This window comes from Maylandia zebra, linkage group LG22 (assembly GCF_041146795.1).
Source record: "Maylandia zebra isolate NMK-2024a linkage group LG22, Mzebra_GT3a, whole genome shotgun sequence".
Taxonomy (NCBI): Eukaryota; Metazoa; Chordata; class Actinopteri; order Cichliformes; family Cichlidae; genus Maylandia; species Maylandia zebra.
Genome location: NC_135187.1, coordinates 34,028,819 through 34,056,012, shown reverse-complemented (window position 1 = coordinate 34,056,012; position 27,194 = coordinate 34,028,819). Strand labels below are relative to the sequence as shown.

The following is a 27,194-nucleotide window of genomic DNA, read 5'->3' as shown; positions in this document are numbered from 1 at the left end:
TGCTGAAGCTGGACCAGGCGAAGCAGCTGAAGCTGAGGAGGAGGCCACTGCAGGTGATGCGGGAGCTGGACCAGACGAGGATGAAGACACGGAGGCTGGACCAGGCGAGGATGAAGCAGTGGCTGGACCAGGTGAAGCGGATGAAGCCGAAGCAGGCGCTGGACCAGGCGACGCTGAGGATGCTGAATCCGGACCAGGCGACGGCGTGGAGGATGCAGACGGAGGCGCTGCAGACGGAGGCGCTGCAGCAGGTGGCGGCATGGATGAAACTGCTGCTGCAAGCGTGGATGAGGCTGCTGGTGGAGCAGCTGGTGGCTGGATGGGCTCCTCGGGCCCCCCAGCTGACGAGAAAGGAGGCTGGACGGGCTCCTCGGGCCCCCCAGCTGACGAGGAAGGAGGCTGGACGGGCTCCTCGGGCCCCCCAGCTGATGATGCAAAAGGCTGGACGGGCTACTCGGGCCCTCCAGTGAGAACAGTCTCAGGACCAGTGGGCACAGGGGCCCCTGGAACACACAGGACAGAACCAGCAGGCACACGGGCCTCTGGCAGGCACAGAACAGGACCAGCAGGCACACGGGCCTCTGGCAGGCACAGGACAGGACCAGCAGGCACACGGGCCTCTGGCAGGGACAGGACACATAGCAGGCTGCAGGACACATAGCAGGCTGCAAACACATAGCAGGCTGCAGCTGCATAGAGCGTCGACGCTGCTCAGGCAGCGACAGCCGGGTGCGGCCCTCAGCTGGCTTCTTAACCTCCAGGGGTCCGGAGTCTGCTGGGGGCTGAAACCCAGCCTCTGGGGAGGCCCTGGAGTGCACCTCAGTTTCAGAACTGGCCAGCCTTTGAGGAGTGTTGACATTATTATTAGGTGTGTCCCTCTGCTTGGAATGGACGGGCGAGGAATGGTGTTTTTCGGGTTGAATTGACTTGTATTGTTTTACAGGTGGAGCAATTGATACAGGATGCCGGGCTAGCGGCTGCTGAACAGGAGGCTGGACTAAGGGTGACTGACATAATGGTTGTGATGACAACGGTGGTGGAGGTGGCGACTGAGCTTCTGGCCGGGCGGCTAACTGAGCTTCTGGCCGGGCGGCTAACTGAGCTTCTGGCCGGGCGGCTAACTGAGCTTCTGGTAGATAGTCTTTCTTATTTCCAGATTTCGGTTTGAAAGTCCGGGTTGGCATAACACAGGACTCGGAAGAGGCAGAATGAAAGCAGTCCTCTAGATCCTCAGAGCGAGTGTTAACGGACCTTGGAGTATCAGACAAAGAATTAACCGTTTCCGGATTACTCTTTTCAAATTTGAATAACCCTGAGTTGACTGGTATTGAATTACTAGATTCAGGAATAACTGACAGAGTGTTCATGAATGCACGCTCAGATGGAGCAGAAAAAACACTGCGCTCCTGACTCACGGAATCCGCCGGTAACTAACGGCCGTGCGGACGTCGCTTCCGCCTGGGAGAAGGGGCGAGAGCGGCCGGGGAAGCGGACGGTGATATGAGGCAGCTCTGAAGTGGCTGCTCCTGCTGTGAGGTGGATGGGCTGGGTGGAATGAGGATGATTCCCAGTGCTTTGTAAAAAGCCTGGGCTGGTGTGAGCTGGCCACTGGGGGGGCTGCATGTACATGAAACTGTCACTCTCACTGACCCCGAGAGCTGGTTTGGCAAGCGAAGGACTGCCGTTTTGCCCGGAAGGAGGGGGAAGCCGACTGATCGGGCGGCATTGTGTCCAGCTGAGAGTCCTCTGGTGGACTGGGGAGAGAATCTTCCGGTAAGCCAGGCAGGTCAGCTGTCGCAGTTGGAGGGTGAAGATGAAGCGTGTTGAGGATGAAGTCCTGTAGGAGTGGGTGAAGTGAATCCAGCAGCCAGGGGTGATTGGAAACTAGCCGCTGTATTCGGGCCTCCAGAGCATGACGAAATTCCTCCCCCTCATGCTCTAGCCACAGATTAGTCCACCTGGAAACTGAATCGGTTAATTCCTCCCGAAGCTCCTTGGAAGGTGCGAATGCCGCTGGGTCCATATTTGGCCGGTTCGTACTGTCGCGGCTGCCGAGGCGAGCCGTGTGGAGTTAGAAGAAGGACCCAAGATGCAGACAGTGGATGAGATGCCGGTGAGTTTATTTACACAGTGGTGAGAAGGCAAAACAGGCAAGAGGGAAGACAAAACTAAAGACCTGAACTGGGAAAGCTAAATGACAAACCTGAGATGAAACAAAAAGGGAAGAGAGGCAGAGAGACGAGCAGGACACCGAGGAACACAGACTGACACAGAGTAACACAGACGAACCGGCAACAGGCAGGAGAACACACAGGGCTTAAATACACACACCAGTAATCAGGGGATGAGAGACAGGAGGGCAACACAGCTGGGAGGAATCTGGGCTGACGGGACAGGGGAAACGTAAACTGATCACACTCACATACGACACGGACCTTCACAATAAAACAGGAAACTCAGACACATGGAACCAGACAAGACATTGAACTAAACAGACAGATTCACAAACAGATGGGGAGACACCATAGACAGAGAGATACAGACGCAGACTCAGAGGCAGATCGAAAATAACACAGAACTTAAACAATCATCATCTAGAAAATGATAACAAACTAAAAGCGCTGGGTCACCGACCCAGGACCATGACACCTTCCCTCTAGCTCGACTCTCCTTCACTGGTGGAAAAGTGTGTTCTGATGGCCCCTTTAGGTTATGTCACGGTTTGTCGGCCTGGACGGGCCTCAGCCTTTACACTTGTCCTTTCTCTACTGCTTCTTACACCTGCTTGGCCGTCAAATCCTTGACACCAGGACTCCTGACGAAGCCATGCAGATAGGTCGTACAGAGTGTAGGTGCTCCCGGGCTGTTTAAACTGGTGTCGACGAAAATCAGCTCTCTGTTCGGCAGGAAGCTTACTTATTAGTCGGGCAACGTGGGACCCACAGTTCAACTCCGCTTCTCCTTCCAGTCCTAATGTTTGTAACAGCCCAACTAGTGACTGCACCTGAAGGGAGAACCTTTGGAAGGCTACTGTGTCACCTCGCCTTATTTCAGGACCATCCAGGACACTTGCTATCTTTCTCAAGGCGAGCTGATGAGGTTGTCCAAATTTGTCGTGGAGGGCTGCCATGGTGTCAGTATAAGGCTTGGGTGAGTTCAGGTAAGCATCGGCAATAAGTCGAGCTTCATCTAGTTTGAGGTGGTCCACAAGTATCTGATACTTGAAGAGCTCAGTAGCATTAGGAGGGAGTAGGTTCTCTAAAGCCATGCGGAGCCTAGCAAACTCAGAGGGATCAGAATGAATGAACCTTGGAATGGTTGGTTTGGGCCCCCTGTACACTAGCTCAGCCGAAAGAGGAGCAGATGGGTTGCTGCCGTGCCCACTGGTTACTCCAGTGACAAGAGAGGGGGAACTGGCTGGAACAGGCTTGGTTGGGAGCAAACCTGTCTTACTTGGTGCCCAGCAGGGGGGTGGCACAGAGTGTTGTGGAGGGGCATGAAACGTGTTTCCATCCTTAACCACAGGGTCCTGATATAGGGTGCAGCGATGACTAGGCAGCGAAGGCTCACCAGCGAAATATGGTGTGCGGGGTAGAGGGTGGTACTGTACACCATCATCGGAGTATTGTTCGTCAACCTTCATTTGGGAGAATCCCGTGTGCAACTCTTCCATCGGTTCAGGCCATGGCGGTGGGTCGGGCCACACCTCCTCATCCTCCTCCTGTGGCATTGTCTCAGGGGTGGTGTATACCTCTCCTGAACCGCGCTTGGGGGGATGATTGGTGCTAGGCTGTGAGGCAGTCAGGTGAGCCATATCCTTCCTCAGCAGGTGAGCCATATCCTTCCTCAGCAGGTGAGCCACTTCAATCAGCTCTCCGAGGTCACTCTTTGCTTCCTTCAGTTCTTTGAGGCCCTCCTGTAAAACTTGCTGTGATTGGAGTAGCTGCTCTCTTTTGGCCTGCAAGGCTCTGAATTCTGTATGAAATGTGTGTATTGAAGACCCTAGCAAATTAGAAGGTGCAAATTCAGGTGAGAGGCTCCTATTAAGGTCCACATCTTGTTCACTTCTTCCCAGTGGAGGGGGTGTATTGTAATAGGCCCCATCCCTGTCGCTGTAGAGGGGTGGCGTATGACTATACTGAGGCTGAACTCTGTCGCTTCTTGTGTGAGGGTGTGGGGTATCCCACTGCAGCATTTCCCTAAAGAGGTGGCCTGTATAGTTAACATCAAAGTCCTCAAACCGGCTTGGTCGACGTGTATGGCGTTTAGGCCTTGCATCAGGACATGTCGCTCCATCTGGCTCCATCTTGATAACTCATCCGGCTCGAAGGACCAATGTTGAGGAGTACTTGGTGAGGGCTAGTTCTTTTAGGTTCAGCAGCTAACAAGATGGTGTATCGGTCAGGATACAGGAAGGAGGACAACAGGCTTCCACTTTGCTGGATTGTCACCGCCAGCTGTTTTATTGCCACCTAGATGCTCAGTGTTGCCAGCAGTCTGTAGTAACAAACAAGTTGCCATGAGTATATAAATATATACAGCAACAGCTTCACTAAGATAAATATAAAGGATTACATGAAATAAACCAACACATCCATCTGAATATACACATAACAGGACATATATAATTTGAACTATGCCAATCTTACATCTCTTGCTCCAAACACAGAAAGGACACAATTAAACACAGTGAGAATGTCATACATAGCCGAAACATCCACTCTAACTGTAAACAAAGGACTTTGGCGCCATCGTGTGGCCGAATAAAATTACTACATAATGGCGGCGGCCGGCGGCACATGCTTCGAGTCACGAGATGAAAAAATGCGGTGCTACAATGCGGTAGAATGTAACTAAAGCCGCGGCCAACATCAGAATCGGAAAATAACCATATTTAAGGAAACTTACTTCCAGTCATGAACTTAACACTCGGAGCATCACGTGAAGGATGGCAACCAGGAACACAGCTTACGAGGTAACAGAACTAACACAGAAAAATCTCCTCTTCTCGAGTAGCATCGCGATACCCCCAACTTCTGCCTACGTCATTTCCTACGACTCCACCCCACACAATATTGCAGAACATAGACATAAAATCCCAGAGCCTTTTATACACTGTCAATTAAATTCTGTAAACAACACTGCTTCAGCTGTGCAGCTCTCTGAGGTTTGATGTATTTTACGCTTCTCTGTGTGGCCAGTAGGGGGACTTTGAAAGATTAATCTCCCAATTTGAAAAACTGTTGTCTGTTGCTAAGACCTTTATCACTGTGCATTACAGCCTGACAACTACAAAAAGTCCTCACATCTAGTTTTATAATTGTGATCATAATTATAGGATAGAAAAACAGGTTTATAGTATGTGTATGAATGATTACTAATCAGTAATTATCAACAGCAATAGTGAGCTCAAAAAATCAAAATTTGCTCTTCTGGATCATGCATCTGCTTTACTGGTGTTCTATTAAAGTTTAATTTTTGGTCTCGCAAATTGATTTGTCTGTGTACACATTTCCATTTGGACACCGAATAGAGGGAGGTTTCACCGATCACAGAATCCAAAGAATCTCAACTGTGTGTTACTGGAAGCAGATGGTGTATGCCACAACCAAATGCTGTATGGTTGAACTTTATGGTTCAGTAGAGGTTCAGTAGAAACAAAACAAAGAAACCGAAGCACTCAGTCCAAACACAAGGGCTTAAGAGTCCGAGACCCTGTTTCAGGAGGGCGACCATGATCTCAGTAGAAAAGGAGTTCATGGCGGAGTAGTTCAGGTGGCCGACCTGGAGGCCAATGGCACAGTAGTCCATAGTTCAAGGGTTCAGGGGGCCGGCCATGTGGAAGGTGGCAGTGGCGAAGCAAGCATGGCTGGCCACACTCGGGTGGCTTGGCTCGTGGCCGGCGGCAACATGGACGAGACCTGTCGGGTGGCTTGGCTCGTGGCCGGCGGTGACGTGGACGAGACCTGTCGGGCGGCTTGGCGGGTGTCGGGCGGCTTGGCGGGTGTCGGGCGGCTTGGCGGGTGTCCGGCGGCGACGTGGGCGGGTACGAACACCGTCGGGCGGCTTGGCAGGTGGTCGACGGCGTGAACAAGAATTGGCTGGTGGTCGACGGCGTGGACGATAATCCTTGGATGGTTTGGTTGGTTTCCGTCGACAGGCTGTCCTGACAGGCTCCGGAAACAGCCGTGCTGGACCTGGACGTGGCTTGGCAGGTGGAAGGAGACCAGGCTGAGGCGTGGCAGGCACAGGCGAGGCGTCGTCCTCCGGCTGGGTCGTGGCAGGGCCAGCAGGTGCAGAGTCGTCCTCTGGCTGAGGCGTGGCAGGGCCAGCAGGTGCAGAGTCGTCCTCTGGCTGAGGCGTGGCAGGGCCAGAAGCCGAGGCTGGACCAGGTGTGTCAGAAGCAGTGGCATGGGCTGGACCAGACGAGGATGACGACTCGGATGAAGCTGGACCAGGCGACGGCGGAGGCACGGAGGCCGCAGCTGGCGTGGATGAAGACACGGCTGCTGCAAACGTGCATGAGGCTGCTGGTGGAGCAGCTGGTGGCTGAACGGGCCCCTCGGACCCTCCAGCGGAGACAGGAGGCTGAACGGGCCCCTCGGACCCTCCAGCGGAGACAGGAGGCTGAACGGGCCCCTCGGGCCCCCCAGCGGAGACAGGAGGCTGAACGGCCCCCTTGGGCCCTCCAGCGGAGACAGGAGGCTGAACGGCCCCCTTGGGCCCTCCAGCGGAGACAGGAGGCCGAACGGGCTCCTCGGGCCCTCCAGCTGACGTGGCGTGAAGCTGGTGCGGTTCTCCTGAACCCCCAGCTGACGTGGCGTGAGGCTGGACAGGCTCCTCGGGCCCTCCAGCTGGCGTGGCATGAGGCTGGACGGGCTCCTCGGGCCCTCCAGCTGACGTGGCATGAGGCTGGACGGGCTCCTCGGGTCCTCCAGCTGACGTGGCATGAGGCGACGGCGAAACAGGAGCTGAGGCTGAAGCTGGACCAGGTGAAGCAGGAGCCGAAGCAGAAGCTGGACCAGGCGACAGCGAGGCAGCCGCAGGTGGTGGCTGGACAGGCTCCTCGGGCCCTCCAGCAATGGAAGAAAACTGCTCCGCTGCTCGGGATCGCTGACGGCGTGAACGCCGTTTTCTCCGGGAAGGAGGGGGAGGAGACGTGCCAGCCCGCGAATCCTCCAGCGGACCGGGCTGAACCTCCTCCGAGTCTTCATAGTGGAGAGGCCGATCCGGGCGGATGTGTACGGTGGAAACAAGGAAGTCCTGGATGAGAGGGTTTAGCGTGCCAAATAGCCAGGGAAGTCCAGAAACCATCCTCTGCAGACGGATGGCTAACTCCTCCTGGTACTCTTCAAAGGGCAGCGCAAACCATTCCTGGCATAGAAACTCCACCGCATAGATCATGTCCTCCCGGAGCTCAGCGGAGGGATTATGAGTTGCTGGGTCCATTGTCTGGTTGCGTCCTTCTGTCACAATACGGCTGTGTGCAGGCAAGAGTAGGACCCAAACGCAAACTCACAGAGTCAAAAGGTAAACTCAAAAAACACAGCTTTATTGCTGGCGTGGAGTGGGACACGAAAAACAATACAAAATAAACTAAACTAAACTAAACTGGGAAAACTAAAGCACAAGGAGCCACAGGGAAAAATCACACAGCTATGAGGGAGGACGCAACACTGACAAAGAGAAACATGGGGCTTAAATACACTGAGGGATAACGAGGGGGAATGAGCCACAGGAGGAGAGCACAGCTGAGAGTAATTAAGCAGGACGAGGCAAGGGAAGCAAAACTAGAAACATTAACATAGAGCAGACTGTGAAAGTAAAACAGGAAACACACTGACGGAACTCAAGACATGTGAACTTAACAGACTGGGGGAGACAGAACATAGGGACCTGAAACATGGAACAGAAAGGCACAGTAGATCAACATGAACATAACAACGCCACAGGGGAAGAGTAAAACAAAATGCAGGAACACAGGACCTCTTTCAAAATAAAACAGGAAACATGAGACAGACATGATAATACAAACTTGATAACATAAGACACGCAGCATGAAACACGAAGGTTGAGGGGAAACTTAAATACAGGGGAAGAAAACACCAGGAGTCTAATAACCAAATGAACTTAGATAACCTTATGAACAAAATAAACTCAAACTTAAAACGCTGGGTCAAAAGACCCAGGATCATGACACTTCCTGTTGTCAGTTGTGGCCCCTGTGTAGAAAACACCCAGGGAGTAGGAGAGCATGCCCTCCACTGAGGAGCGGTAGAAGGCAGCAGCTGCTTCTGGTCCAACTTATTCTTCCTTAGGACATGGAGGAAGGGCAGCCACTGCTGGGCCTTCGGCGGAGATGTAGGTGCCCAGAAACTTGTCATGGGTTTGGGGGTTCTGGCCTTTCTAGCTGATGAGGGCTTGAACACCCGATGAGGGTTGGTGTTAGTGATGAAGCCCTCTACCCATCTCCTGTAAGTGTCTTTGGCTTATTTGATGCCCCTCCTCAAGTTAGCTCTGGCAGTGCTGTACCTAAAATTGTCCCTCAGCCTGAAAGCTGAGTTATCAGTTCTGATCAGAGCCTCTACTTCACTTGTCATCCAAGGTTTCTGCTTAGGAGAAACCTGGAATGGCTTTGGTCACTGTCACATTCTCTGGACAACACTTAATGTAGAAAAGAACATACTGAGTCTCCAGATCTTGCTGTTCAAAGATAGAACAGTCAAAACAGTCTGGTGGTCGGATTATCGTTGGTGGGGGAGGGGTGTTGTTTTCTGCTTGATGTTACTGTATATACATGTTCCAGTGTCCAGTTCCCCCTTGGTAGGACACTTAACATGTTAGTGGAATTTGGGGAGTACAGATTTCAAACATGTCTTATTAAAGTCCCCAGCAACAATATGGACACCCTCAGGGGGTTCTCTCTGTGGTTTCTCCCCTCATTCTTGGCCAGAGTGTCTGTTTTAGTTCCCTTGTGCATACTTTGTGGATCCAGCTGTTTATTCTCCGCTCAAATTCCACCATTGTTATTAATCAAGCTTTATACTGGCTAAGGAGATAACAACAGGCAAGATAACACTTATGGACATTTCCACTGTATTTATAAACCATATTTATTATAGTATAATGTAACCAACATTCCTGCCTCTAAAGTAATTACTTTATAGTATGAATACATGAGCCCACTGGCTCATGGTTTGTTCTGGGGCAGGGGCAGGCACCTTTATTAGCCTGAGTTAATGCTTCTGAGGGTGGAGTTCAGGTTAGTGCTGTTAGGCTGGCTAGTAGTCCAATAGTCATGGGCCGATTCTTTAGAATTTTGTTTAGTCAACGGTTTGAAGTTTGTTTGTACACATTTCTTTTTGGCTGTTCATACCACCTGCCTGGCTGTCAGTATTTTTTTGTAAATAAATTGCACGTTGGGTGAAGATAATTCCTTCCTCCACCACATCTATCCCCCTTACAGGGACTAAATGGCATTAGATGCCACAGGAAAAGCATTACATGCAAAATGAAGTTTTAAAAAGTGGCCTGTCATTTATACATCATGTCACAATATCAGGTTGAGTTGTCTCGTGCCACATGTCGGGGTGCTCCTCTAGTGCCTCGGGGTCATAGGCCTATTTGACCGAGGAACAAACGGCTGATAGTCGTTTGGATTTGGATACACACAACGTGTATTGTCCTAACAATACAGGACATGATAGCACAACTACCATGACAAACCAAATAGCCCCACAAAGCTTGTCTTCTCTTCTTTTCAGAACTGTGTGGATTTTGCCTCTAGCACAAACTGTAACAGAGTTACTATAATTTAAGGAGTGCCTGTAAAATGCCCCCCATGTTAAATTAGAGCACAACTTTATTTCAGCCAGCTGAACTGGATATATTAATACTGAATATCTTAATTCCTTCTTTAGGGAGAAAAAAATGATTGTCCGTATTTAAACTGTTGGCCAATAATGTGTGAGACATGTCAAACACATCTCATGAATGATATGAAGTCATTACAGAGAGAACACTCCTGTCACTAGAAGCCACAATCAGTTTTTGGCAAAGTGACTTTTATACACTCAACAAAAATATAAACGCAACACCTTTGTTACTGCTCCCATTCCCCATGGGATGGACGTAGAGACCTAAAATTCATTCCAGATACACAATATAACCATCCCTCCCAAACAGTGGTCACAAATCAGTCCAAATGTGTGGTAGTGGACACATCTGCTATATTGAGATAATCCATCCCACCTCACAGGTGTGCCACATCAGGATGCTGATCTGACATCATGAGTAGTGCACAGGTGTACCTCAGACTGCCCACAACAAAAGGCCACCCTGGAATGTGCAGTTTTGTCTTACAGCAAAATGCCACAGATGCCACAAGCAATGAGGGAGCGTGCAACTGGCATGCTGACAGCAGGAATGTCAACCAGATCTGTCGCCCGTGCATTGAATGTTCATTTCTCAACCATAAGCCGTCTCCACAGGCGTTTCAGAGAATATGGCAGCACATCAACCGGCCTCACAACCGCAGACCTCGTGTAACCACACCAGCCCAGGACCTCCACATCCAGCAGGTTCACCTCCAAGATCGTCTGAGACCAGCCACCCAGACAGCTGCTGGAACAATTGGTTTGCACAACCAAACAATTTCTGCACAAACTGTCAGAAACCGTCTCAGGGACGCTCAACTGCATGCCCGTCGTCCTCATCGGGGTCTTGACCTGACTCCAGCTCGTCGCCGTAACAGACTTGTGTGGGCAAATGCTCACATTCGATGGCGTCTGGCACGTTGGAGAGGTGTGCGCTTCACGGATGAATCATGGTTCACATTGTTCAGGGCAGATGGCAGCTGAGAATGTCCCAGTTCTTGCATGGCCAGCATACTCACCGGACATGTCACCCATTGAGCATGTTCGGGATGTGCTTGACCGGCGTATACGACAGCGTGTACCAGTTCCCACGAATATCCAACAACCTCGCACAGCCATTGAAGTGGAGTGGACCAACATTCCACAGGCCACAATTGACAATCTGATAGACTCCATGCGACGATGTGTTGCACTGCATGAGGCAAATGGTGGTCACACCAGATACTGACCGGTTCTGGGTCCCCAGACCCCCAATAGCGCAAAAAACTGCACATTCCAGGGTGGGCTTTTGTTGTGGGCAGTCTGAGGTACACCTGTGCACTACTCATGATGTCAGATCAGCATCCTGATGTGGCACACCTGTGAGGTGGGATGGATTATCTCAATATAGCAGATGTGCCCACTACCACACATTTGGACTGATTTGTGACCACTGTTTGGGAGGGATGGTTATATTGTGTATCTGGAATGAATTTTAGGTCTCTACGTCCATCCCATGGGGAATGGGAGCAGTAACAAAGGTGTTGCGTTTATATTTTTGTTGAGTGTATATCCTTTATTTATGGCCAAGAGGGCAGCAGAATTAGCAGCAAATATTACCACTGTTGATTGTAACGTAGGTTACAATAAAATGGCCAATTAAAAAAAAAGGTTACTTTTGTAAAGAAATTCCAACAATCAAAAATCAGAAATAAATGCCTTTATTTTGTACCGCTTTCCTCTTTCGCTGGAACAACTGTGCATATAGAAATAAAAGGCAGATGAGTGTTGTCTTTGTGTGTTTAAAACAAGATAGCAAAATACAGAATTATTCCTTCACTTGAAGCTAAAAACTACAAGAGATACGACTTCTCACATACCTGAACCAACCAATTATCATTTCACAAAACTCCTGCGTCAATCACCCGCTAAACGCAACACGAGGTAAAACTTTCTAGGAATTTCCGTAGTTCTTTCAAAGTAAAAGCTATGTAGCGCCTCACAGATTGATTCGTGGATTTTGTCTGTCTTGGAGGAAGAAAACATTCTCGCAGCTGGAAGCGGCTATTCTCCTCTGACCTCAGCCTCCAGTATCACCGGCTATTCCCCCAGAGACCTGCTGCGCACTGGATAGTTTATGTTTCAGACCATTCCCTGTAAACCATTGTTTAGAAAGTCCTAACACATCAGCAGTCTCTGTAACACTGTACCAACAGCCATGCCAGAGTCAGATGCTCGGTTTGAGCTTGAGCAGGTCATCGTGATTGTTTAGATATTTGCGTCATTCGGGCCAAATGATTTTATAGCAATGCAAATCCAATGATGGACGTATGGTCCGCCTTTCTTCTTCTGACTGCGTGACTGGAGCTTAATTAAAGTGCGAAAGAAATCATATAATTTATTAACAACAGGGTTTCTTCTTACTTGGTCCTTTCACTGAGCCAGATCCTTTCGTTGTTACTTGACACAGATGCGTTTGAATCGCCCGTTTTTTTGTTTGTTTGTTTTTTAAAATGCGGTTTGTTTATTTGAAACAGAGGTTTACGCCGCGTGGCGTAAAATACAGAATCCCGGAGGCTTCTACGGATCATTTTCAGCGTCTTAACCTTTTCAAACGCTCTTCCTTAGCAAAGTTGTTTGAGATGACATTTGGCTGACTTGTCTCAGCTGCACCTCGGCAGCTCCCTCCTCTGATAAAGTGTGACGGACAAGTTGAGGCAGGACTGAAGGTGTGGCAGCCGCAGCCGTGAGGAGGAGCACGCACTGTGTCGTGTAAGAAAACTTTATGGAACTTGTTGTGCTCTCCCCAAGACTTTTCTGTCGGTGAGCACTTGACTGTGTTGCAGAAGGATCTGAGTCAAGAACAGATCTGGGAGGGCTGTCGCAGCAGGAACGTCGGAAGTTGATTTCGCGTTCTCCCGGACACCTGAAATCTGCAAAGCTTAAAGCCGGACTCGTCAGTTCATGGACATTTTCCCTTTGAGATCTGGAGGATTTTTGCTTTTGGCCATGGAGAGAGCTTAAGATTCTCGAGGAAGAGGTAAGTACACTGACAGAGCCCCGGCACTCCTTAACGATTTCAAATATCAATCAGCTGTCGTTTTTCCCAGAGCTGTGCTGAGCAAAGGTCTGGGAAGCTGCATGGCATTACGTCTCAGTATGAAACAGTACAATAGCAGCATTGCAGTGGAAGATAAAAACCAGCGATAAAGTTCGTTAAGTTAATATTCATGGACAATTTGAACTGGAAAAAGACCAAACCTCAGTTCTAGGAAATGTTGCCAAGTCAGAAATGTGGAAATTAATTATTGACAAATGTGAGTTTGTCTGCTGTACATGTGTATAAGACTGTTTTTATATGACTTCTATACCGCCTGGTTATACTTTTAATGGTCAGAAACACTTGACTTGCTTTATTTGCGGTTGTGCAGAATAGACCAAAGAGTAGTTAAACATTAAAAGTATTAGGATAAGAAAAAGAGACTTCCTTTAAATTGAAGCGAGACTCCTGAGACTACATTGCAGCTTTTATAATAGTTCCAGATTTGTGAGAAGGAAATAAAAATGAAATTACTCTTTGGGTTTTCTTGTTCTCCAGCCTATAGGCATTATTTATGCCTCTAAATCCCTAAACCTTTTGAATTAATATTCACTGGATGTGAATATTTTATGAAGAGCATTTATACATTTTGATGAGGGAAGTCTGTCTCTGCTAAATGGACCTCCACTATGTTTCCCAGAGAAACAGTTTAGGACTGTTTTGAGGCACATTTGCTTGTCTTCCAAACTCCTCAGATTCCCAATCTAATTGGCTAATTATGCAGTGGCCTGAAACATGGCCAGTGCCCAGAGGACCCTACATTTAACCAGTAGAGCCAGAAGGTTCCTCTCCCAGTGTCCTGGTGTCAGACAGCCATTCATAGTAGAAATAAGGAGAGTTGCCTGTGTGAGCCTTTTTTTTCTAATTGTCCAATTTTATCACCTTTCCCCGACCCTACTCTTCCCCCACATATTTCTGTGCTTCATTTCTGGTCTGATCCCTTTGTGCCCCTTTTTACTTATTTCTAGCTTTTACTGCTTTACTTTCTTTTTTGCAGTACCTCCTTTTCCATTCTTCATCACTTCTAATACAGCTGCGATGCGTAGATTCAGCTCTGAGGGTTCCCTCCTTGATCTTGATTTTCCGACATGGAAAAAAGTGGCACTGAAGAATTCTGGACAAGACCACGAGTCTGGCACCTGCACACTTCACTTGCAGGATGATGAGCTGGCTGGGAAATCAGGTCGCCTGACTCCCATCATCCAGGAGCCCACGGAGAGTCCGGGTGAGATGACGAAGAATGAGCTGACTCGGGAGCACAGCGTGAGTGCAGAGAACCTGTGCGAGCTGAGTAAACTGGAAAAGAGCCAGCTCAGAGGCTGTCTCATCAGTCAAGGCAGCAGGGCTTATAGTGACAGTCAGCTGGCCCCAGCTGTGCAGGGCAGCACTGAGAGCATGGAGAAAGCCGATCTGCCTCCATCGTCGCCTTCGTCCTCTTCCAGCTCCTTTAAGATGGAGCACAGACACCAACAGAGAGACAGACTGACAGCTGCTAAGCTGCACCTAAAGAGTCTTTTCGCACAGGTGCAGTAAATGACATTTCTATTTTGTTTCTATGCTGTGTTTTCGTGCAGCTGGTAGTTTAACAGATTACACCCTCTAAATGTTGTTGTAGATTTTTAGAGGAAGAAAAGCACGGCCACCTTCAAAACCCCCAAACTGTACATTTACCCATCCTCTAAACTCCTCATATCCCAGTCTAACTGGCTAATTGCAGCGTTTTCCAGCCTACAGAACACAAATGATCCTTTTCACGTGTCCTGGTGCCACGAGGGGACGTACACAATGCCTTACAAGGTTTAAACACTTTAGTAACTTTGAGCCTGTTTTTCACTTGGAGAGGCTTATAAGTGACAGGATGGCTTAAGTCAAACTGTCACTTTAGAGAGTTATACATTTCAAATAAGCAGCTGTGGTGTTCAGAAATATCACAATGTACACACTGAAATGTTAGCAAACAGCAAGTTGTTTACATGGTCAGCAGAAACATGGCAATAGCAGCTGAATAGTACAGCTGTTGTCTGAAATTCCCTTTTTCCCATAAATTCAGTATGATAGAAAAGTACAAGGAAATAAGTCTTGGAAAATAATCGAGACTGTCTCTAATGAGTGTCCCAAATTCCCAATCTGCTGTAGGATCTGTGTAAGCTGGTGCAGTAGATGGCTGTGGTCACATGCACGTAGTCTCTCCATTCTGTTTGGCATCATTATGATCATGGCTCAACTGTTCAAATGGAACATCTTCTGGATATCTATTGTCTATTTAGTTTACTTACTCCCTCGTGCTCAATGCTGCTCTTCATTCTTTATGAATTTGCATTTAAAAACAACCCACATGGGTCCAGTTTTTCACTCATGGGGTTTTCTGTTTGTACATGAAGGTAGATAAAACTGAATTTGAATAACTGAACTGTAAACTCAATGAAACAAATACAGAAACACTCAATTTGTCAGGCATCACTAATTTTCTTTTAATTAAAATGCATAATTTGCTACTGCAGTGCTGGAACTTTCCTGACACTAGATGCTATATGTTAACAGACAAGTGGAGATTATAGTAGAAGTACACGGCTGTGCTCAAAGGGTGTCATTTGATTGCTGGGTTTTTCTATGAGTTACTGCAAATAAACAATATATTAAGCACCTTGAGGCGACTGTTTGGTGATTTGGTGCTGCATAAATAAAACTGAAATGATACCTTTAATTGGGTCTGCCTTAAGTAGACTTTTTGGAAAAAAGAAAGGTCTCCTGTAATAATTAGTGTTGACTGGAAGTAGGATATTGAGTAGTGCAACAATATATATTTTATTTTGAGATATTTTAATCCAAACCACACAGGCTGCTTTAGTGTGAAATGACTAAAGAATTGAAAATAAGACAAAACTGTTTTGTGTGCATCAGATATGCGCGTCTTCTGTTTTAGCTTCAGTCTTTTTCTGTTTACGGCCTCTAAACAGTCACTGTTGTTCAGTCGAGCTGTTTAAAGCTGCTGAGGTCTGGAACAACTTTCAACAAATGATGAAAAAGGTTAACTTCAGTTTACTGTGTGGTTCCTGTTTCAGAGTCCTCATTCGTCAAACTCCAACCTGGCCAACACAGAACAAAAAGACAGGTGAGAACATGGTTTATTTTGTTAGTTCTGGTAAATGTAGAAATAACCCCCCCACCCCTTTTCAAATTTACTTTTTATCTTTGACTCACTTTCAGGGTCTCTCTGATTCTGAAAGTGAGTCGGTACTTATCTTAATGTTATAAGAATGTGAAGGTTTGATGTTTATTTCAATGACAGCGTTATCTTTGCTACCATCTCCTCTGACACACCTTGACTCTCTCTGTTACCATCTTGTCCTGTATCATAGTGGTAAAGAGAGAAGGTCTCGCCTTGTATTCATGCATCAGTGGAGTCAAGTGGGTCACAGTAGGAAGAGGAATTATAATCGAGATGAGCTGGAAAAATGGGCCGAGTCCTTAAATGTCCTGCTGGGAAGTCCAAGTAAGTCCTGCTTTTTTCTGAGTTTTGGGTCTGATACTTGACATTTTAAGCAGAAAACATTCTGACTGTAAATTGCTGAACTTGTATTCCTTTTAATTTAGAGGAATAGAAAGAAATGTCTTTAGGGGGATGGCTGAAGCACAGAAGGAAGTGTGTGTCTTCTACTAATCAGAGGGTTGGTGATTTGATCTGCATGCCAAAGTATCCTTGACATCCACACCATAGTGCATGCATCCCACTCTGTGTTCATCAGTCTCCTCCACCCACTATAAATCAAATCAAATCACTTTTATTGTCACATCACATGTGCAGGTACATTGGTACAGCACATGTGAGTGAAATTCTTGTGTGCGAGCTTCACAAGCAACAGAGTTGTGCAAAATACAATAATGGCTACATCTGAAACTAATAAATATATGTACAATATATAATAGATGCTAGAGTGTGTGAAAGTTGGATAGAAAGCACTTAGGTGCAGAAAATAAATTGTGTGTGTGTGAATAGGTTAATGAGCCATGCTGTATAAAATGCTTTGGGTGCCCAAGTAGAATAGAAAACCAGCTATATTTAAAAAAAAAAAAAAAAAAGAACAGCACAAATTCTTACTTACAGGGAATTAAATTTTATTTTTTTATTATTATTAAATTTTTTTTAAAGAAGAAGTAAAAGTGGGTGGACAATCTAACAAGCCCTGAGCACGCCCGATCTCGTCCATTTACCATTTATATAGTTTTTCAGATGAAACACAGCTCATTAAGTATTTTATTTCAGAGTTCAGTTGGTTTTATCCAATTACGCTGCCTATTTTATTTCCTTAACTTAGGGTCAGCCAAGATGCTGCCTCAGTGGTTTTCCTTGTACTCAGAAGTTCCTTGTTTCAGAGTTCTGAAAGCAAACCAGGATGTTATGCATTTAAAATGAAGACTGGAGTTGGGTAAAATCCTCTGGAGTCTATACACTGTTGGAGTAGAGCCAGCAGAGAGAAGATGAACTCTTAAAGTTAATACATGGAAAAATCATTAGGGACAAGTTGTTGATCAGGTGTGACAGACAGACTGAAGCGGGACTGAAGGACACTGAGGAAAGTCGTTAGAAGGATATCTGATGTCAGAAATTAATGAAAATAATTTTGGCAGTGCGGGAAAGAGGAAATGCTGGAGTAGCCAATGAAAAAGAATTCCCAGTGGGAAAAGAAGTGTTGGGGGAAATCTCGCCATCTGAATGGTCACCAGAGTTTCATTTATACTCCAGAGGTTGAATCCCCAAATTCTTGGTGACCTGCAGATCTTTCTTTTGGCCCTGCTGTCAGACTTGCACATCACTCCTGCACTGGGGAGACATTCAAGTCAGATGACCACATCGCCCTGATAGGACACTGACAGTCGTCGTGCATGTTTGCTTTCTCCATAACTTGTGCTGCACGTCTTACTTGAGGACGGACGTGACATTTTTAGTTCCACTACAAGTTAGAGTCGACGCCCACGGACCAGTTTAATGTCAGACAATGTTTTCATGGACCGTAGTGGAAAAATACAACAAAATAAATTGATACGACCAAGACACAAACTGTGGTGTTTTCTAAATATAATAATAATAAACGCGAAGTCACTGTGTAATTGTGCAACTTTATTAGCAGCGTCGTCCTGAAATGCGCCAACAACATTGAGAGTAACATCCCTGCCCCTTAATGCTCTCTGGTTGCTATGGTAACGCGTAAATATTTCTTTCAAAATAAGAAACAAGAAACACAACTACAACACGGGAAAAGACCCAGGAAACTGAGTTAAGGATAAAAAAACCTGAAAACCATAAATTTCTCACCCGAGCCTCAACTCTCGCTGCCCGGTACCAAACAACTCACAGCCCGGGGGTTGGGGACCGCTGCCCCCCCCCCCCCCCCCCCCCCCCCCCCCCCCAAAGTTATAGTTAAAGTTAAGGGAACACTTGAAGAATATTTAATTTTTGGTGTGACTTTGAATCCAGCCCTTAAAGACCTGGCTATTTTAATTTCCTGTGACCTTGAATTACGCACACGACATGACGAAAACAGATTTTCAACTTGCATTTCTTTCATTAAGAGCTGTGTAACTTAACATTATGGTGTTAATTTAGTTTTTTTTCTTTGCTATGTTTTTAGACTCTATATAAGGTAATGATTGGATTTGGGAGAATACAGAGGATTTGGGAAGGGAAGAACACACAGCAAATAATACGGTTAAAGCAAAATGGATCAGAGATTCCAGGTAGGATTGGGAAAAGTAATAAAAGGCCACCTGCTCGTTGGCAAATGAGCAACCAAACTTTACACACAGGTACATTTTAGTCTGCTGGAGATTTTTATCTGTGTCAGATATGTCACCATGTTACTTAGCAACCATCTAGCAATTGGCTTTTATGACCTGCGACGCCTCGCAAAAGCATCCTAATGTCATGACAATAACTTTTCATTTATATCCACAAAGGCTGAATTAAACATAATTATAATGTTGTCATGTTGCCTAGCAACCACCTAACAAGGTGCTAAAATGACCCTTTAATTTAATCATCTTCAACACCTCATGAAACCACTGTGTCATTTTCATTTCATGGTTAACAGCATAGAAAGACGCGTACGAGTGAATTAAAATAAAGCCGCTTTATTATTCCTCCAAACCTACTTTGAGTGCCTGTATTTTGGAGAAATAAGTTTTGATTGTTATATCCATTCTTTTTTCTTTTATGGGGGCTGCTTGGTTTGAGGACACCAGCAATACTCCTGTTACGTCATTTACATATCAGAGATTACACTTTGCTTAAATTAAATAATGCACTGCTTCCCTGGATCACAAAGGTGATTTGTTTTCCGTCATTCACAATTGAACCCTTGCAGTAATCATTTTCAGGATGACAGTGCAGCTGTGGGAGTTGCCATTTATTGCATTCTTGTTTAACAGGTACTAATAATGTAAACTCTGGAAAAATAAAAGAATTGTGTTCAGATTCAAAGAAATACAATAAGAAAGTATTTTCTTTATATACTTCAAATTGCAGCAGGATAACCTGACACTGAGAAAGATACTTTAGCTTTTGCACTTGAGTGTAAAAGGTCATTTACTTTAATGTCCTTACTGTTTGTGAGATTCTGACCTGAATCCTATCCTGTGACATTTGTGTCTCACAACTTCTGCCTTGAAGACATGTTTGCGCAACAAAAAAAATCACATGTTTCTCAAGTTTTTAAGCTGAATCGATGTCGACATCTGGTCTGACGTCAGTGACCCCTCTGTGCTGCTAAAAGTGCAGCACTTACCCTACCCCTGCTGCTTCTATGAATAGAATAGATAGTAAACACCAAGACGGTTATAAATCACAGCTGTGTAAAGGCTTGAGAATGTTTGACTTCCTTGATATTAACAAGGGTTCTGGGTTTAACGGTGCGTGAAGGGGAAGCGTGTACAAGCTCCTGAATCCTGTTTCTTGGTAGTATGCTTTGTGCTGGTGTCGTCTATCGTTTTCACCCATTCAAGAAAAGCAGGGCATGTCCCGATGAAGCCCTTTGATAACACCGATGCATTTACAGCATATTCTGAATGCCACAGAATGTTTCCATTCATTGTTTTCTCTTGTCACGTCAGTTTCCTCGTCATCATGTGCACTACCCAGTCTGACAAAACTATAGACGTGACTAAATTATTCAGGGTTTCAGCCTTGGGCGATGTCTTTGTGTACATTATACAAAGGAAGGTTGTGCCAGTAATGTGATCAGCATATTACTTCTAAAGGAGAACTTTTGTGGTAACTGGATAAGTTCTATGCAAAGCCTATTCAGGCAGATCAAAAGTGAGCATGCTATCAGAAAAATCAAGCTTTGTTGACAAAGCCCCCCCCCCCCCCCCACACACACACACAAACACACAAACAAACAAAACACTGCAATGCAGAATTTCTTAAATTAAAAATAAAATCTGCAAAGCTAACATAACTGATCCATGCAGTCTGAGTCCTGCTGTGATTAAAAGAAAAGAGATGATGTCAGGTTGCGTCACAAAAATGTCTAAATGTCAGATTATCATCTTGCTTTTAAAACGTCTCCTCCGTGTCCCCCAGCTTGTTCAAAGTTGAACACTATTACTTCAAATTGACTCACCACAGTCATTGTTTATAATTAATATTTTACCATAATTAACAATTAAATGTTGAAAAGAATAAAATAAAAAGTTGACTCCTGACAATAACAGAACTCTAGTCTTAGTGCACGTCATAGCAAATGACCACAAGGGACTCAGTCAGTGGTCATGTTCACCATTTATTATAAATGTAAAGGTATTATTACCATTTTTAGGTTGTAATGGAAAAATGTTAATAAGTATAAAGCCGTTGTTCTAGCTGGAGCTGCGAGTGAAAGAAATCCAGTGGCTCTTAGCAGCAGACCCAGATCCCGCATTTAACTAGTGTTTATCTGTTGTCTTTAAATGACAAAAGGGGGGGAAAAGTGAACAGCTGTTTAGAAGCCATTATAAACCCCATCTAGCAGTTAATGAGTTTGTATAAGTGGTACGATCCTCTCGATGGTAGGGAGGAATAACAAGACATCACATTTGACCATGCCAGAAATCAAAGAGATCATGTGGTATGTTCATGACATTTCTAACCTTCAGTAGGACGTTCACATGGAAAAAGAGTAGAGCTAGGTTGCTTTCTCTAGTCTTCCTTTCAGGCATGATAAAGTGTTTCTGTGTTCTGTGCTATAAGATACATAAATTGATGTTGTGCTAAGGCTCACTTGTCGTCCTCTTCCTGGCAGCTGGTGTTTCAGTATTTGGAGCATTCCTGCGCTCTGAGTTCAGCGAGGAGAACCTGCAGTTCTATCAAGCCTGTGAGCGGTACAAACATTCGTCCACCAACTTCAGCCTGCAAAGGAGAGCCAAAGACATCTGCGCAACCTATATCCAGCCAGGAGCCCCCCGGGAGGTACACATGTTCATACTCAGTCTTACTGGTTGCACTGGTTCCTGTTCCAAGCCTGTCTTCTTGGAACAGGAATTGTAATTCAAGTCCTGTTTATTTTTTCCTCTTTCTGCATTGCCAACTGTTTTACTGCTCAGAGTCTCTCTGTGTTATCAAGAAGCTTGTGTGGGTGGTTCAGATTTGACGTTATAGCGTTCCATCAATAGCTGCTTTCATGTGGAGCTGTTGTTTTTGTTTTTTTTCTTTCTTCCACTAATAGAGACATTTCCCCACAGCATGAGATTATATGTGTGACAGTAGCTGAACTTAAAGTACCAAATACTGTGGAGAAAAAAAAATATTCATTTGCTTCTCCAGTAGGTCCCTTGTTTCCCAGGAGTCCAGCTCCACTGTCTTATACTGCAGCTATAGCAAGTCCAAAAGTAAAATGTCAGTATGAGTGTGAACAGTATGACTTTTGATGTGATTCAGGGGATGCCATTAATTTAGCATTAGCACTGGAACTTTAACAAAGCGATCTTTTCTGTCTAGTTGAAGGTTTTTATGCCAGGAAGAAGAGAACTGCACTTATTAAAGTTTATTAACGGAAAGACGACCGTCCAGGAATCAAACTGTGCTTTATGTTGGCGAGCTCCAAGAATACTCACTGAAAAAGTAGGAAGACCTAAATGACATGACTTAACACCGAACCACTACAAGATAAAGGTTATCTGCAAAGCCCAAGAAGTTGTAGCCCACCATATCGTCAAAAATTTGGACATTTCTACACTGAAGAACAAAGAAACAGTGTTAACAAAGTAAAAGGAGCATAAGCTACAAAGCAGCTTCCTTTTGTGTTCATAACTATGAATGAAATCTTGTAAGTTAACATGTGCTAGCAGCAGATTTGGAAAACCCAAACGCATCAAGTCTGTACTGGGCCCTATTTGCTTTAACCCCAAGTTAAGCGCGCGCACGAGGATACATAAAGCCCTGATTAGTGGAGCACAGATTAAGCGAGTCACCATGGAGACGGAGGGAAAGAAGGCGCGGTCAATGTATTTTACAGCGCTTGAGGCCGAAATTCTGATGGCAGCATATGCTGATAACATGCAAATTTTGCAGAAAAAAAAGTAACACAGCCTCAGCTGCAAAAGAAAGGGAGCATGCATGGCAAAACATAGCCGACAGAGTCAATGCGTGAGTGTTAATTTAAACATTGATCTAGGGATTTCCACCCATTTAACACGTTATTATATTTTATTTTGTATTTCATACATTTTATTTTGTGACGTGATTTGAGCGCAGGTGCAACCCAACAGGCCCCAAACGTTCCTGGCAGCAAGTAAAAATGAAATATAAAAATACAGTCCAAACAGGTAAGGTGTAATTGTATTATGAGCCATAGTGCTTGGTCTGTTTGTCCGATGTAAATCAATTGCAGTTAGAGGCTACATTAATTTCCCCTCTGTAAGCACTTATTGAAATTATCTGAGCATTACAAGTACATATTTGCTTACTCTATATTCTCAAATGTGACCCGTTATGGCCAACAGAAAAAAAGCGGAGGCCCAAAAAACAGGTGGGGGTCCTCCACCACCACCACGCACAGAGCCTGGCCACTTGGCTTCCACATTTGTGATAATGTTGGCAGCATCACATATGATCTTCACAGTGCAGAGAACACAAATTAGCATCCATTACTATAATGAAATAATTTGTTAGTTTGAAATGCTACAGGGAACTATGTACCTGTACATTAATGCTGTGGAAAGACTTCCTGTTCACATAGTCTCCTTCATTTACTGAAGGAGCAATGATTGGAATGTGAGTGCCATCTGTACAGCCAATCACGCCTGGGAACCGTGAGAATAAATGTAAAATTTAAGTAGTAGTCCAAGTATCACCACATCATACATTAAGTTTTGGTCATCCTGATACCTGCAATTTTGTGGCATCCCTCTTTGATAAATCTTGTGGGTCTATGACCGGGGAACACCACAAACGAGTACAGGAGACGTTTCAGTGCAACTGTAACATTCCTGACTGCCCGACAGACGGTAGCCTTGGAAACGTGCTCAGCTTCACCAATATTATACAGAAAGCTCCGGTTTGCAAAAAACCGAAGTGCAATACAAATAATATGTACAGAACTGAGAGGATGTCCACGATGTGTCACATGAGCAATATTAGGCCTGAGGATGTTATTCAAATAAATTATAGACTGTGCTGAAAAACGGTAACGTTCACACAGAAAATCATCAGGAAATGATAAAATGTCCGAACGCGCTCTAATCACTCTCTCCCGGCGGAGAGCTCTGCAGAGAATTTGGGCTTCACGATCTACTGGCTCTTCAAGGACGGGGCACGCCATGTCTGACACTTCCTACAGTCAGGTTTCCGACAAAGAGGCGGAGAACGTCAGGGTTAGTTGTAGTAAACCTGCTAGGGGGCAGGTTAGCTTCACGGAGTGTGTCGTCATAGTAACTCACTGAGGCTTCATCTGAACTCGCTTTGTGAAACCGAAAACCCAGAGTTTTCGTTAACTCAGGGTATACTTACTCAGAGTTTGCACTAAACCGGCTTCCTGAAACAGGGCCCTGAAGCTCAATTCTGAGGTGGAAAAATGAATAAAACAAACACGATCACAGTGCCATGTCAACATAATTCGGAAAGTGCTCCTCTGTTCTGGGAGTATTCACACACCGAAATCATGCACTGTTGTACTGTGACACTCACTGATCTTGGCAGATGTAAAGCTGCAGAAGGAATTCTGAGGATGTGAGGTTATCTGTAAAGCTTGCATAAGTTCTATACATTTCTTTGTCACAGACGCATGCTAATAATTATCTGTTTAAGGGAACTTTGTTCATTATCAGCTTTGCATGCTCCTCATTCTTTCCACCATCTTCATGAACTCTTCACCTGGAGACTTTGAGCATTTGTTGGCTGGTTTTCCTTCAGTAACCTCAAGTTATTCCAAACCGTCTCTACTGGAACAATGTTGATGATACAGCACTCATTATTGTGCTACCTGGTAATCGAGGCTGAGGAGAAAACAAATAGTCTTAAGTCAAACTCGATTTTGATGCCGATTTTTATCTATTTATTTTTTGGCTTGTCTTTCCATATAGTATTTGAATTGACTTTATGTGGCTATTGCACCATCACTGTGTCCTATTGCAGGTAAATCTGGACAGTACGACCAGAGACCTGACGATCCAGCTGCTGCAGGCTCCCTCTCGTAGCTCTCTGTCCCACGCACAGAAACGCATCTACTCACTTCTGGACACAGACTGTTACCCACGCTTCCTCCAGTCTGACGTCTACCTCGCCTTACTCCACGAGGCTGAATAGATTCCCCACACTTGGACTCAGGAGAAGGAATGGTGGCTTGGTGGTTTCTGGAACGGCTCAACTTCCTTCAAACTGTAAATTATAAAAGCTAACTATGCTGTCAAAAGATCGAGCTGCTGTGTACAAAGTTTAACCCCCCCCCCCGACACACACACTCCCTGACGTCGTAGCTCAAATGTTAATAATAGTTGGACACTGTAAATAGAAATATTGGTTACTGCAATTAAAACTTGGGGAATTGTGTTTTCACTGAGATGTTTGTGATGTTACAATGATTAAGACTGAAAACAGTTGGAAACGGCCAGCGAGCTTCTGTCCGTCATACAAAATAATGAAGTGCTAAACTTGAACCGCTACAGTGAGGTTGTCTTTTTACACCGATGGCATCACCAACAAGTGAGACATTTTAACTTGTTAAAAAAAATCACAAAATTTAAGAGGAGACCTCTCTAAAATCTGAAAACAGCATTTTACTTTAGTTTCATATTATTCCAAATGGAAAGAATCTTGATAAACTTATCAAGACAGTTAACGATCTTATTATTATTCAGCCCCCTGTACCATGGAGAAGTAAGACAGTTCTGAAGGCTTCATCCTTCAGAACAATCATCCTGATACCAGCAAGCTATACAAAGTGGCCAGTAAGTGTATATACTAATATACTGTACCAACACAATTTTTGAGTCCAAGATTGTAACTTTACCACTTGTTACTAGTTTTTAAGAAGCAGCTACATTTGGCTCTAACAGAAAACCTCCACACATAAGGCAAACATTTCGCTGAGAGCAGATCTCACTCTCAGAGTTTCCTCTGCTGCATGAAAGGGGAAAAACAAGTTCAGCAACAATGAGCTCTTTGCTTGAAAGGTCAGAGTGTGAGATATTCAGAAAGCAACGGTGAGAAACCTGAATAAACTGACTGGTGACTTAAATAGCTTCATGCCTTTAGGAAATTTGAGTTGCTTTAGTCTTTAATGTTCTTTGTATTCCTCCTATTCCTGCCTTGTAGCAAAGAGGTTCTTAGTTTGAATCCCAGTTGAGGTTTCTGTATTGAGTTTGCATGTTTTAGGTTTCCTCCACCTTCCTCTCACAGTTTGTTCTGGTGTGCTGGAACATTTCTTTAACTTGTATTTAGCTGGACAGAACAAATATATTTTCTACTATCCTCTGCACACCAAGCACATTAAAGAGGTGAGGAGAACAGCATCAACCCAGTTATGAAGTAATTGGTATTTAACAGTTCCAGTCAGTTTTATGTTACTGCAGTGGCTGCAGCCATTCAAGCAAAGTGTCCCCACACATTGTCTATAAGACACAAACAAAGCCAGTAGTTCATAAGCCTGTGCCTTAGTGTGCAGTGCAAGAGGGTCGAAATATTGTTTTTTTTTAAATCACATTTTTAGTCCTCGTAGCGAATACACGAGATATACAAAAAAGTCTGAAAAACTATTTAAGCTCTGCAAACAACTCAGCGTTACACCCGCTCCAAAGGGAATCTGATTTTTGTTTATCAGAACAGTCTTTATAACCAACACTACTCATCAGTATCATGGGATATAGGTGCTGTGATGCTGCACACAGTCTGCAAAAACTGTTTGCTGACTGCATTTTTATACCAAGATCATCATCTAGCCGTGACGCCTTCTGGGTTAAAATCATTTTCTAATCCTTTACGTTGAGTTGATCGGGTTGCCATGTTTTTCAAATTTTGTTGATTTAATTTAAGGCCCTTTTCATGTGTTAGTTCGTTTATTCTGCCCTGAATTAGTTGGTGAGAACGAGCTGCATTGTGTCACCATAAACTATGTGAGAATGTTTAGTCCGCTTATTGGTCAGATGTGTCTGGGAGAGGAGCAACAAAAGTAACATTAGGTTGTGGGTTTTGACCAAGTGGACAACATGGATAATATACATAAATTTTACAGCTAGGCTGTACTCCTGGTGGTGTACTCTGCAAAGCATGTGCAGCCAGCAGAAGGCTTTTAGCTCAAACTTACACCTGTAAATGAAACGCTCTGGAGTTCAGTTGTTTTGCGATCACCGTGCTCACATCTGCATAAACGAACTGCACAAAGGAGGACATGAAGCAGGGTTCGATTTAAACAGAATAAACACTGTTGGTGTGAAAACACCCAGTCCAGCTTCTTCTGGGTGATCCAAGGTATCCAATGGAGGGTAATTATGGTGATCGTAATGACTATGAGATGCAGGTGAAATCTCTTGGGATTATTGTGTCCCAAAAGTCATATATCCGATTGTAGTTACCTGGGTTTATTCCTTGCAGCTGCAGTGGACGTCGCTGTTAAACAAATTGCTGACCAGAGAGACGCTGATCCATCGAGCAGAATAACTACATTCAGTTTACTTTTAGTGTTTACAGGTGCCAATTAATAAGTTTTTTTTTATATTGTACAGCATAGAAAGGATGTTTCTGTGAATTCTGTGACATGAGGTCGTCAGTGCCA

At 45.1% G+C, this 27,194-nt stretch overlaps 1 protein-coding gene across 3 annotated transcripts; it reads left to right on the top strand.

Annotated features, from left to right (window-relative positions):
* Positions 1-11,911: 11,911 nt before the first annotated feature.
* si:ch211-152p11.4 (uncharacterized) lies at positions 11,912-24,973 on the top strand. 3 transcript variants are annotated; one of them, XM_014411155.4, is made up of 7 exons: positions 11,913-12,626; positions 12,701-12,894; positions 13,923-14,478; positions 16,017-16,066; positions 16,314-16,447; positions 21,231-21,397; positions 24,560-24,973. In XM_014411155.4, exons 3-7 carry the CDS (start codon positions 13,993-13,995, stop codon positions 24,728-24,730), a joined length of 1,008 nt encoding a protein of 335 aa, XP_014266641.1. In that variant the 5' UTR covers positions 11,913-12,626; positions 12,701-12,894; positions 13,923-13,992; the 3' UTR covers positions 24,731-24,973. The 3 variants fall into 3 exon arrangements, with proteins under 3 accessions (XP_014266640.1, XP_014266641.1, XP_014266639.1); XM_014411154.4 differs by having other exon boundaries at positions 11,912-12,894; positions 13,952-14,478; XM_014411153.4 differs by having other exon boundaries at positions 11,913-12,894.
* Positions 24,974-27,194: the final 2,221 nt, after the last annotated feature.